The sequence below is a fragment of the Seriola aureovittata genome, chromosome 10, assembly GCF_021018895.1.
Source record: "Seriola aureovittata isolate HTS-2021-v1 ecotype China chromosome 10, ASM2101889v1, whole genome shotgun sequence".
NCBI lineage: Eukaryota > Metazoa > Chordata > Actinopteri > Carangiformes > Carangidae > Seriola > Seriola aureovittata.
The window spans coordinates 4,366,535-4,379,256 of record NC_079373.1 but is presented as its reverse complement, the minus strand read 5'-3'; the positions used below and the strand labels follow the sequence as shown (position 1 = coordinate 4,379,256).

The following is a 12,722-nucleotide window of genomic DNA, read 5'->3' as shown; positions in this document are numbered from 1 at the left end:
CAGTCGAGCTCCACTCAGTGAGAGAAACCGTTTGTGATCGTCTCCCGTTAAAATGAGAAGCATTTCCTCTGTGGAAAGAGGGAGAAAGAGACTACAGAGAACCTCCTGCAGCAGAACAGCACTGACATTGACTCTCACTCCACTCTCTCTCTTCACACTGACACCCTCCATCTGCACACACACACACACACACACACACACACACACACACACTTTATTTATTTCTTTTTTATGTTATATTTTTTTGCTTTTATTTTTGATAGTACGGTGAGAGAGAGAGGAGATGACATGCAGCAAAGGCCCGTGAGTCAGACTCAAACCCATGGCGGCTGCAGTCAGGAGTAAGTCCATGTGGTACATGCTCTACCCCCCCCCCCCCCCCCCCCCCCCCAAGAAATTATATCGTTTTGGACTAAATTGTAAATTGAATTTCTTTTTCTGTTTATTTTACATGAAAGTAGAGGAAATTTTAGGCTTTTTTGTTGGTTTAACCTTAAATCCATCCTGCTGACCTCTGTCTCCCAGACTCCATTAAATATCTCTTAATACATTTAAGTTTAAAAAAAAAAATTGTTTTGAAGTTCAAGTATTTTTCGAGACAAAGATAACATGCACACTGGAAGCTTTTTATTCAGGCTTTTGCTGTAAATTAAAAATGCAAGGTCATTCAGTTTTCCACTTATATTTTAGTGAGTCTGTTTATGTCTCACTGCTGTAAGTTTTATTTTCTTTTTTTCTATCAGCTCGTAAAAAAAAACAACAACTAGTTTGCTACTTTTCAAAGCCGCAGATTTTAAAGCTAAACTTCTGTCACTCACACTTTTTATTTATTTATTTATTTGCTGTGTGTTGCTTTGCAGAGCTTTTGCAGCTCTTGTGACTTTTACCCACTTAAAGAGGGCAGGTTACTTCTTATCCCTTGTGAAAATTTATTTGCCCCTGAAATCTGTAAATAAATCACTAATTTATTCCTGATAAGCTCTCAGATCATCACTCATATAAAACACAGGTTAGCCGATACAATTTGACTTGACTTTTTTCTCAAGTCTGATGAAGATCAAGAGGAAGAGGCAAAAAAAAGGTATTAAATGAGAGGAAAAATGCTGAACTTGCACCCTGAGTTGAGTCTGTCAGGAAGTACTTACTTCCAAGTGCTGTACAGATTTAATGTCTGTCAGTGGGCGTGGCAGAGAAGAACCCCACCTATGGTCCTATTGTATGTCTAACCCTAAGTAAACATGTCTTAATATCTTAACATACCACTTGGACTGGTGAAGCATGTGTGGAGATAATCTTATCACCTAGAAATGGTAGAAATTAAACACATCTAAAGAGCAAAAGCAAATATGTTTTGAGTTGAACGTAATGCAACAAGTCCTTAAACCTAAACAGCCATTGATCATCTATCCCTATGCTACAACCCGTGGACCTTCATGCTCATGGTCTGGTTAAGGTTCTAGAATGGATGTGGTTAAAAAAAATGAGTCATTGTCAAAGGGGCAGCGCTCCTCGTATCGGAGTCAATCGTTTTGTTGACCCACCCACCCCGACCTCCATATGTGGACTTTGTCACCAGCCTTCTTCCTCTGTTCCTATAGTAAATAATACAGCCCCTACAGGTTGCCTAACAATGAAACGTAACTGGGTCATAATAAGCTACTTGCACAGATGACCTATAGGGTCATTTTTATGGGAGGACAGTCTCAGATAATGTTTTCTGTTAACATAGGGAGGAACTGTTGTTAATTAACAAATCTGGCAGGTTGCAAAAAGTTCTGCTAAACTATCTAAAATTGCAGGACACTTTCCTCTTGTAATCACCACAGCTTCTTTCAGTTTTTATATAGTTACGTTTTAACTCTGGCAGCACATGATTAAGGTCATGCGAAGATGGTGGTCTGGTTAAATAAAGAAAAGGTCCACGGTGGCTTCAGATATAATGTGTTTATTGACATTTAACCAAAACCACAATGTTTCCCTAAACAAAGTGTTTTTGTTGCATAAATTGAACCACAGACTCTAGAGGTGAAGCCTGAAGTCCTGCCACCGTCCCCTCTGGACACCTCCCTGTGACTCTGGTGTGGTAGATGAATGCAGAGTTTCATTCACTCAAAAAAACATTGCCTCTAAACATAATCCAGCAAGCAATTAAATTTGTCACCACAATATAATTGAAAAATCATTCAATCAATTAAGTGATATATAAAGGTGATTTCTAGGAGACAGGGTTGGTCAAAGGGGCACATCCTGGATTTAAGTGCTTCCTGAGAGGTTTAGGAATGGGCAAGAAAGTCCTGATGAAATGACAGATGAATTCTGACCATATTTAATGTACAATGATAATAGCTAGCATTACATGCTCACATGAAAACACATGATCATTTTTATTGTGGTAAATACTAGCTTCATGTATCTGCTTCTTAATGCGTGTAATTCAATATTTCTGTTAAAAGTAAATATATGATATTATATTTTATTTTATTTTTGTGACATATTTAAGTACATTTTGACTGAGATTCAGTGATGGCAACCAGAACCAAGACAACAGCACACTTGTCCTATACATACACCTGAAATGTGCAGTATATCAATTTCTTGTGTGCTAATTGAAGACACTAATAAACATGCATAAATAAAGAATGTACCCCTTACATGCACGTGCTAAAAGGATCTCTCTGACACACACACACACACACACACACACACACACACACATACACACACACACACACACGCATACATTCTTTCTTTACTATATTTGTGGGGACCTGTCATTGACATAATGCATTCCCTACCCCCATACCATAACCTTAATCACAAGTGAAGGCCTAACCCAAGCCTAATTCTAACCTGAGTCCTAAAACAGAGTCTTAACCCTCAAACAGCCTTTTAAACTTGCAGGGTCCAGCATTGTGTTCCCCACAGTTCTGTCTGACCCCATAAGTATAGTGTGCTCCTTTGGTCCCCACAAATATAGTAAAACACACCCACCCTCACACACACACATGAAAATACACACACAGGGATGCCTCTGTTCGTCCAGCTGTGTCCTGACCAACGTAACGCTCTTATTGAATTCAAGCGTCAAAGTCTTTTATTTCTTCTTCTTGATGGCTGAAATGAAGCCCGGCCTGACTGACCTAAATACACAAACTCAACTGTTGCTCTGTGTCTCCTCAAACAACAACCTGAACCTATTTGTTCAGTGGCAGTTATTTTTAGGGTGAGGAAAAGCGATGACCTCCTTTTTGCACTGATACATTCATCAGCGATGACAAATGCATTTCAACACATTTGTAATGTTCAGTATATACATACATATATATGTATCTATATATTTTTAAACTCTTGCACTGAAGACTTGTAAAGAAACATGCTTTTGAAGTATGTCCTGCTTCACACACACAAAAAGTGTTGCACACATCTGGGTGTGTGCCCAGAATGACCACACTCTCCTACTGCAACCCTGTGTGCAGCTCCAACAGGGCAACTGTGGGAACCAGGTGACATTTTAACACTTCACTTCAGTTTTGTGATAATTTTCTCACTTTAGCTTTGTGGTGATGGTGTTAGCTGCTGTAACAAGTCTGCTAAACAAATCTGTTGCACTAAGCTTTATTTGTTCCCTGTCATTCTCTTCCCTCACACCAGCGATGTGTTTTTACTCATTTACGGTAGAAGTTGACTGAATATTTTTTTTTTTTTGCTTATTGCAATATAAAACCCTGATGCATAAAAAACAGTTTCTGATGGTTTGTTTAAGTGATATTTCAAAAAACATCTATAAATCAGCTAGTATAATGCAAATAATGTAGAAGGATGCATAAGTACCACCAACTCTTATATAACTCATAAAATTATTTACAGTGTGTTATATTCATAAATGAATTTGTTTCTTCTACTTACACACATTTTTGTAACGTGGCATGGCAATACAGCAGTGATGCATTTACACTGAAGATATAAACATGATAAATTATGGAAATAAAGCAAAAAGCAGATACAAAAGCAGCTTCATCATGTATTCTGAAACAACTTTTCCATCAGCTAATATGAAACTTTCCAAAACTACTGCACATCACCACAAAAAAAATTAGAAGGTGTTGGATGCAAAAAAGAACAGATGGATGGAAAGTGTCTGATTCTACTGACAGATGTTGGAGCTGGCACATCTGGCAGCAATAATCACACTGACATTCAAGAGTCACTTAAATCAGGCATCTTATCCACTGCAACTTTTCATATATATGCTGCTGACTGTGTGGGAAAGTGAGCTGTTTGTGCGCAGTATGCCTGACTGTGTACAAATTAGACTTGATACTAGGTTATTCTTTGTGCCCTGCTGCCCAAAGGAGATCGTGACACTTGTTTTGACAAAATGATCGTATTTGACTCGGGGCCTGTGGGCTGATGGGAAACCGAGTGTCAGTGTTTGTTGTGGTGTGACAGCGAGGAGAGGGTTTAGTCATCCAGAGGAATGGTGGGAGTTTGGCGCAGTCGGCATCATGAAACATGACGGTTTGGCAGAAGCTCAGGGCCACATGAGAGTTTGAGGTGTGATGATATGAGTATGTGATGGTTTCTGTTTGGGTGTTTTCATGTGTGGTTCTTGTGCTCGAGTGTGTGTGTGTTGTGGTGTGTGTGTGTGTGTGTGTAAAGGGAAGTGGCTGAGATGAAGTTTTGTCATACATACGTACAGTGTGTAACTCCATCCAATGAATGAATTAACATATAACTGAATAACAATAAAAATACTCATCCATTTTTTCATACCTTCATTTATAACTTAATAACTAAATAAATATGAATGATTGACACATAATACACACATAAACATAAAGTACACATATTCATAAATAAGCTAATGAAATACATGATATTCATTTTCTGGCTTTAGCAAAATCCAAGCAAAAGAGAAATAGATGTACAATAAAAATGTGAGGTTGTATAAAAATACTTTGACTACAATGTTTTTAAAGGTCCCATATGTCACACTTTTCCTGTGTTTTATCTAAAGTGTTGATCCATAAGAAGATTTTTTATTTGTGGTTTTAAGAACCAAAAACCATCTCAATGTAGTTTCTCTCAGGCTTCTCTCTGGAGCTCTAGTAACAACAGGGCAGTGAGCTGACTGTTTTCTGAGTGATCTATTAAAAATATAGCAGATTTCAGGTTAACACTCAGAGAAACTAAATCCTGCATGGTTGGATGATGGGTCCAGGTGGGCGGGGCTTGGGGCATGTCTGACTGCTTTGTTGTGACATCACAAGTCATAGAAGTCCTGACGGCTGGTTTCAAGGCTCAGTTTCTGAACACAGGCTGTGTGCATTTCTCCATAGACTGAGCTCTTTGATACTTTCACAGTATTAATATAGAACCTAGACACATGGACATCTACCTTTATACTATATGGGACCTTTAAGGTGTAGCAAAACATTCATTTGCACTTTCTTAGTACATTTTCTGCTGTGGCAATAACAATTTTATTACTTGTGATATTAATACATATTATATATATTGAGATGAAAACATAAACAGAACAGAAAAGCTGGATTTTAATGCCATAAATCTACATTGTGTAATTAGGCATTAACAAATCATGCAGAAGTGAAAGTTTTGACATGAGTCCCGAGCATCCAAACAGACTGAGAAAACACTTAATGGCTTTCTGTTTTGGCTGGTGCCCTCAGCAGGTGTCGGGAATAATCCTGATGGATGGAAAACGGAAAACGTCGGAGATGATTATTGGTGCCAGAAGCACCGAAAGAACGCAAGGCGTCGCGTTTGGAATGCACAACCCATAATCCACGAAGATGAATCATGGCGCTGTAATCGCAGTTGTTGCTATTACACAATAGGCTTTACTTCACTGCAAGGAATGTAGGGAAATAGGAAGAAGTTTGTGTGTGTGTGTGTGTGTGTGTGTGTGTGTGTGTGTCTTGAAGCATGACAGGATTATAAAGTATCCATCAGTGTTGCAAGACTAAATTGGCCAAAGAGATGTAGGGAGGGGTGAAAAAGGAAGAAAAAAGAGAAAAAGGGAAGAGAAGAGTTGTGATAAGATGAGATAGGAAGAAGTAGGGGAGGAGGGGAGGAAGTGATGAGGAGCGAAAAAGGGAGGAAATGGAGACGAGGTGATTGAGAGCGCTGATTAGAAAAGAGAGGAGGAGATGTGAAAGAGGAGAGGTGAGGGGAAAGAAGAAGGTTAGATAGATGAGTGAGTAAAGAGGAGAGGAGATGAAAGTAGGGTGAAGGTGATGAGGGTGAAGAGGGAAGGAAGGAGAGGTAAGATGAGAGGGGAAGAGGGGAGAAGAGAGGAGAAGTAAAAGAAAGTGATGAAAGCCAAGGAAAAGGGAGAAGAGGAGAGGAGAATATGAAAGGAATAAGGAGAGGAGGTAAGGATATAAGACAAGTGGAGTGGAGGAATTAAGGAAACAGAGAAGGAGAGGGGAAGGAGGAAATAGGATGAGAGGAGAGAGGAGAGGAGGTTCTGGACTTGTAACTGATGGAGAGGTCGTTTGGGGGAAACTGAAAAAAGAAGGAATGAAAGCATGAAAAAAGAGACAAGAAGAGGAGAATGTTGCCTTTGATACAGGGGTGCTGAGGGGTAATTTCTGTTTTTGTGTGTGTGTGTGTGTGTGTGTGTGTGTTGGGGGGTGTTGGGGGGATTGAGGGGGGCCAGTGTAGGGTACAATAGTGGCCTGACAGGACTACAATGGAGACTCTGTTAGTATGCAGGTAGTGTTGGGGCCACCCTGCAATCTCCCTACATGGCCCCAGGGCAAGACCTTAAACACACACACACACACACACACACACACACACACACACACACACACACACACACACACAAGAGCAAGAACTTCTAAATAATATAAACTTTAGTGTGGAAGTGTTTGAGTTCATGTCCCCTACAAGCATACGTATACACACACACACACACACACACACAGACACACACACAAAGAAGATAAACTTGCATGTGTGTCTATAGTCCTTCACATAAGAAGAAAACTCTTTCACATGCACTGACAAAGAAAATCAACAACTTTACAACATGTTGACAAAAACAAAAAGAATCACACACACACACACACACACACACACACACACACACAACAAGACCAACAGTAGCGTCAGGGTCAGACAGTGTTGTGCTTCCTATACTGCAGCTGTAAAGGTAAATTAGCCAGTGGGAATCTGGGGTTCCACCATCAGACTGTGTACTGCTTCTATAAGGGATGCTGTTAACCCTCTGCCAACTGGTGGCAGCTCTCAACAATAGAAACCAGTCAATTCAACATGGATTCAGGGCAAAGGGACACATAGTTTCCTAATGTACAAACATTTTGCAGCTAAGATGTAAACCAAATTGTAACTGAGTGCTAGAACTGTCCCTGAAATCCACTTGAATTTTAAATGCAACATAGCCTTTTGTCTGGGCCATGGTCAGCTTGACTTGCAACACAAAGCAAAATAATAGTAAACAGTTCTGTTTCGAGCCACAAGCAGCTACATTAAGAGATTTTAAGCATTTAAACATCAGATCAAGGAGAGCAGTGAAGGCTTCTACTTCTACCTTGTCCATCTTTTTTGTTTCTGCTCAGCTTTTACAATTTTTTTTTTTTATGCCAAACTATTTGCTATAAATGGTCAATTTGTGACTTATTTGTGACAATTTGACTGAAATGTTTTTGTCTTGGTTGAGGCTTTGACATAAGGGTTGTGGTACATTTGAACTGCGAAAGTCTCAGGAAGAGAGGCGCATGGTTTCCCAACTTGCAAAGATCCGAGGCTTGACTCTCAAAAGTGTTAATGGGTTCATGGATGGGAAGCCAGTGAGGGATCATCTACTTGTCAATGCAAAAGGAAACTGGTACACTGATGTATAAAATCTCAGTGAAGTGTCTTGATGATGACGCCGTGCGTACACCCTCCCAAGGCCAACAGTTGTGTTAGAAGTGATGAGAAGTGAAGTGTGGAGAGAATGTTGTGAGAAGAAAAAGCTTTTAAAAAGTACAAAGAATAAAGAGCACAGAGGTAATAGGGAATTTCACATCTGACACTGATACTGATCTGACAAGAACTGCACTTGTGAAGTACACATACTAAATCCCCAGCAAGGTGATCAAAGACTGTTAACATGCTAGAAATCTTAATGAAATTAAGTGAATTGGGTGAACATAAATTAGCCATATCTATTTATCTTGCCTTGAAATAAAAGGAAAATATTACTATCACTGCCTGATACCTTCGATGTAGTCTAGTTACCGGACAGTCTTACTAATGTTGGTCCTTCTCCCTGACTAAAACCTCCCAAGAATGTCTAAATCATAAACCTGACAAAAGCCTGTGACACCTGCTTATTTGCAAAGGTTAAGTCAAACTCATTTTATTGTTCTTGGGAGCCGACACTAAGTGATAAACACTGATGGCATGTGGAGACAAGACAGAAGATAATGAGGAGTAAGATGTAACTACAAGTCAGGTGATTTATGGAATTTGGGAATGAGGGTTTTTAGTGAATGTGAATATGTCTTTCTTTGTGGTGTGTGCAGGCGTTTGTTGTTGGGGATTTTGTTTGAATTAAAAAGTTCCAAGGTAACTCAAACCAAAGAAGAAAATGTTTTGCAGTCACTGAGTTTGAGTGTAAAGTGAATCAGTTTTTGTTCTATTAACATTAACACAAACAGATTAAAAGTCCCATATAGTCTAAAGGTAGATGTCCATGTGTTCTTTGATTATAAAGCAGGTCTAGGTTCTATATTAATACTGTGAAAGTATCAAAGCCTCAGTCCACAGAGAAATGCACACAGCCTGTGTTCAGAAACTGAGCCTTAAAACCAGCCGTCAGGACTTCTGGAACTTTGTGATGTCACAACAAAGCAGTCACTGCTCTCAGCCATGCCCCAAGCCCCGCCCACCTGGACCCAAAATCCAACCTTGGAAGATTTGGTTTCTCTGAGCATTTACCTGAAATCTGACATATTTTTATTAGATCACTCAGAAAACAGTGAGCCAATCAGAAGAGAGACTCAGAGCCTCCTCTCTTCTGATTGGCTCATCGACCTGTTGTTACTAAAGCTCCAGAGAGAAGCCTGAGAGAGGAGATGTAAAACTACACTAAGATGGTTTTTGGTTCTTAAAACCACAAATATATCTTCTTATGGATCAACACTTCAAATAAAGCACAGGGAAACTGTAAAATATGGAGCTTTAACCGAACAAGTGTCAACAAATTTTGTCCTGATTTTCTGACTGTGGTGAGAAGGAACTGAACGCTCCATCCACCTTGCTCTGACCATGGACCAATAGTGAACCAAACCTTTTAATTCTGGCTATAAACCATCCTCCATATTCATTACTGCATTTCCATCAAATATGTCTTTATTTAAACAAGTGCTAGCTGACTCAATTTCTAATATTTCCTAACCTCCTGTCCAGGTACGCCAGAGTCCCTGGAGGAGAAGGAGCGCCAGCTTTCTACCATGATCGGTCAGCTGATCAATCTGAGAGAGCAGCTCCTCGCCGCCCATGACGAGCAGAAAAAGATGGCCGCCTCACAGCTGGAGAAGCAGAGACAACAGATGGAGCTGGCCAGACAGCAGCAGGAGCAGGTAGGGAGGGCTGCAGGATGTGTGTGTGTGTGTGTGTGTGTGTGTGTGTGTGTGTGTGTGTGTGTGTGTGTGTGTGTGTGTGTGTGTGTGTGTGTGTGTGTGTGTGTGTTTGTGACTGTGTTAGAGTTGGCATTGGCAAGTTATTATCTGAAGTAGAAGTTGTGTAAAGAGAAAGAAGAGGGTGCGGCTAGTGTACGTACAAGGGCTTTATAGACAGACAAGCTTCATAGCAGCTGTATGTGGTTAGAGTGAAAGGATTTCTTTAGTGCATTTTTATGTGGTTTGATAGCACCAACAGTAGTTGTATAGAGAAAGTGGCAAAGAAAACAGAAAGTGTGGAGTGACAGGTGTTAAAGTTGTCAGTTTCCTATTATAAGTTGAAGAGAAGAAGGTGCAGAATAGTTTCAATTCAATTCAGTTCAATGCAGTTTTATTTGTATAGCGCCAAATCACAACACACATTACCTCAAAGTGCATTACAGAGTGAGGTCAACACTCAGTACAGTATACACTTACAGTATAATAGAGAGAAACCCAGTTCATCAGTTCCCACAATGAGGAAGAGCAAGACGACAGGGGAGTGAAAACTCCCTTTAACAGTAAGGAACCTGCAACAGAACCAGATTCAGGGATGGGGGAGACCACGAACAGCTGTTGTATTAACACTTTGGATGTTATAGTGAAAATAATAGTAATAGTACCCATATCTGTAATGGCGTTATCATTAACAGCAGCAACAACACCTGCCAACTCTGTCTTTTTTAACGGCCATTAGGTTCTGTTGCTCAACCTGCTAGGTTACCGGCAACTAGTTCATACTTACTTACTGTCACTAGTCACTGGTTAGATCAGTTCTTCCCATCCTATATTGCTACTGTAACCACGTAAAACAAAGCAGTGTGTCCTTGTGAACAGCTGTGTATTGAATGTGAGAAATTCTTTTGATTCTCTCCTCATATACTGTTTTACCTAAAACTATACACTACTTAAAAAGATAAAGAAAATATTAAATAGTATTCATCCTGTGTCCCTTAGATTTGTCACATGACCCCTTTCCTGACCACTTCCCTCACCTTGTTAGACTTGGTTCTGGTTGTGTTTCTGATGACGCTGGTTTATTAAATGATTTCATATCTGAAATTAATGACGGCCAAACTTTCCTCAGTTGTGAAGTAAAAACAAAATTTTTCCTTAACATATGTGTGTGGCTTCAAAAGCGGTAGCAGAAGTTCCTGCTGCTGAAGCATGTCTTCAGGTGTCAAGCAGAGGTAAAAAAAAATAGCATGTTTTAGAGAGAGAGAGAGCGAGAGAGAGAGAGGGAGAGAGAGAGCCTAAGCAAAGAGGTGTTTAGGTGAGCTGCTCTTTGTTTTTCGCTGTTTGCCGACACGTTACTGTAGGTCGGCATACGACAGGCTCTGTTTGGACAAGTCCACACCTCCCATCACAACACATTCCACCTTTCACAGCTTCACAAAGGAGCGGGGAAGATGGAGAGAGTGCAAAGAAAGACAGATTCCAATATCAGCCAGTCATTTGGCTGTTGAGACTTGATAGGATAATGCCCTACAGACAAACCCTGAGAAATCTGCCTTTAATGAAATATGACATGTGTGCAAATGGGGCGCCGCCTCCCATTCAGCAGCCTGTAATTACATTTCAGAATAAATATACTAAACGACTCCTCAAGAAAAAAGAGAGGCAGCTGCCTCAGTTTTCTGGCTCAGGGGGGGGCAGGATCGAATAGTTTACATACTGCCCCTTAAAGATTTTATCTCCACATGACTGGCCGGTCCCAGCTGCCCGTCAACACTTTAACGCTTGACTTCAGATGTTTTTTCATAAGACTATCTCACATCAAAACAACCGTGGAAGAAATAACTATGATCGCCTCTCCTGTTGATGAGTGTTGATGGGTGTGTGCAAAGGTAGAGGAGGGGGGGGTGGGTACCAGAGGCATGCTGGATGTTGTTGGTTGGCCTAGTAAACATGTCAGTCTCACAGATTCACCGTCGGTGAAGAGAATTGTGCAGGAACTTTCCATGCTGCTGATTGCATGAATAAGCTGTGCCATCCTTCGCACTGGGCTGAGGTCCTTACAGATAACAATCTGAGGTCAAACAGACATTTGACTCACTGCCACTGGAACTCCTCTCTGATTTACTATACTGCATTCAAGGAATTTTTGACCTCATTGACAACTTTCAAAACAGCCACACTTCTCACTTCTCTCCCTTTGTAGGTCAGATACATCCCGCCTGAACGTAGCATGACCACCAAACTTTTCTCTCCACATGTCCGTTTTCTCTTCTCAGAGGCCTTGAACTTTTCTCCCCTCAGTGATGAAGTGTTGTCACATTCTGTTGTAGTCGTTCTTGCTCTCCCATCCAGTGCCAAAACTCTTTTTAAAAGAAGCAGATTGGTTTGAATCCATAAGGTTGTTTCTTGGAGCAATAACAAGCTGCATGCCACACATCTGCAAGGGTTATCATAAACGAAGCAACAGCTGGTCAGCAGAGTATCAGGGCTCCAAGACATGCTGTATATTTTAATTTGATTTCATGTGCTGATTTTATGATGCTGCAGCAACCTTCTTGATCACTTGTCGAGGATACCTGATAAATATTTACTGTCAAAAGCTCTGGTAAAGAGAGATTTCAATAGGGTTCAGAAGTTCCGTGTGCAATCGCTGTTTCTTTGATTTTCACCCAGATTTCCCAGAATTCCCTCTTATTTCTTTTTAAAAAGTAACTTAACAATAAACACAGCAATTTGCTAGTTTAAGTTCATTCTTTACCATCTCAGAATTAAGGAAAGCACAATATACAAATAATGCACCTTGTCTTATTAACTCTCATTTTCTCTCCATCCCATTGTGTGTGTGTGTCTGTGTGTGTGTGTGTGCAGATCGCCAGACAACAGCAGCAGCTCCTGCAGCAGCAGCAAAAGATAAACATTCTCCAACAACAGATCCAGGTTAGTAGGCAGACACCCCCCCCCCTCACACACACACACACACACACACACACACACACACACACACACACACACTTATTCCATATATTCCTCACACTGGCTGCTGACTGCTCCTGCCCTCTGCAGACTCTC

General features: G+C 40.5%; 1 protein-coding gene across 6 annotated transcripts in view; it reads left to right on the top strand.

The window, feature by feature from the left end:
- The window catches only part of LOC130176085 (transcription factor SOX-6-like), a 118,561-nt gene that overhangs the window by 64,731 nt on the left and 41,108 nt on the right, over positions 1-12,722 (top strand). For all 6 annotated transcript variants that reach the window (XM_056386951.1, XM_056386955.1, XM_056386953.1 and 3 more), the window contains 2 exons: positions 9,445-9,617; positions 12,522-12,590. In XM_056386951.1, coding sequence (XP_056242926.1) covers positions 9,445-9,617; positions 12,522-12,590 — 242 coding nt within the window. The remainder of the gene's footprint in view (positions 1-9,444; positions 9,618-12,521; positions 12,591-12,722) is intronic.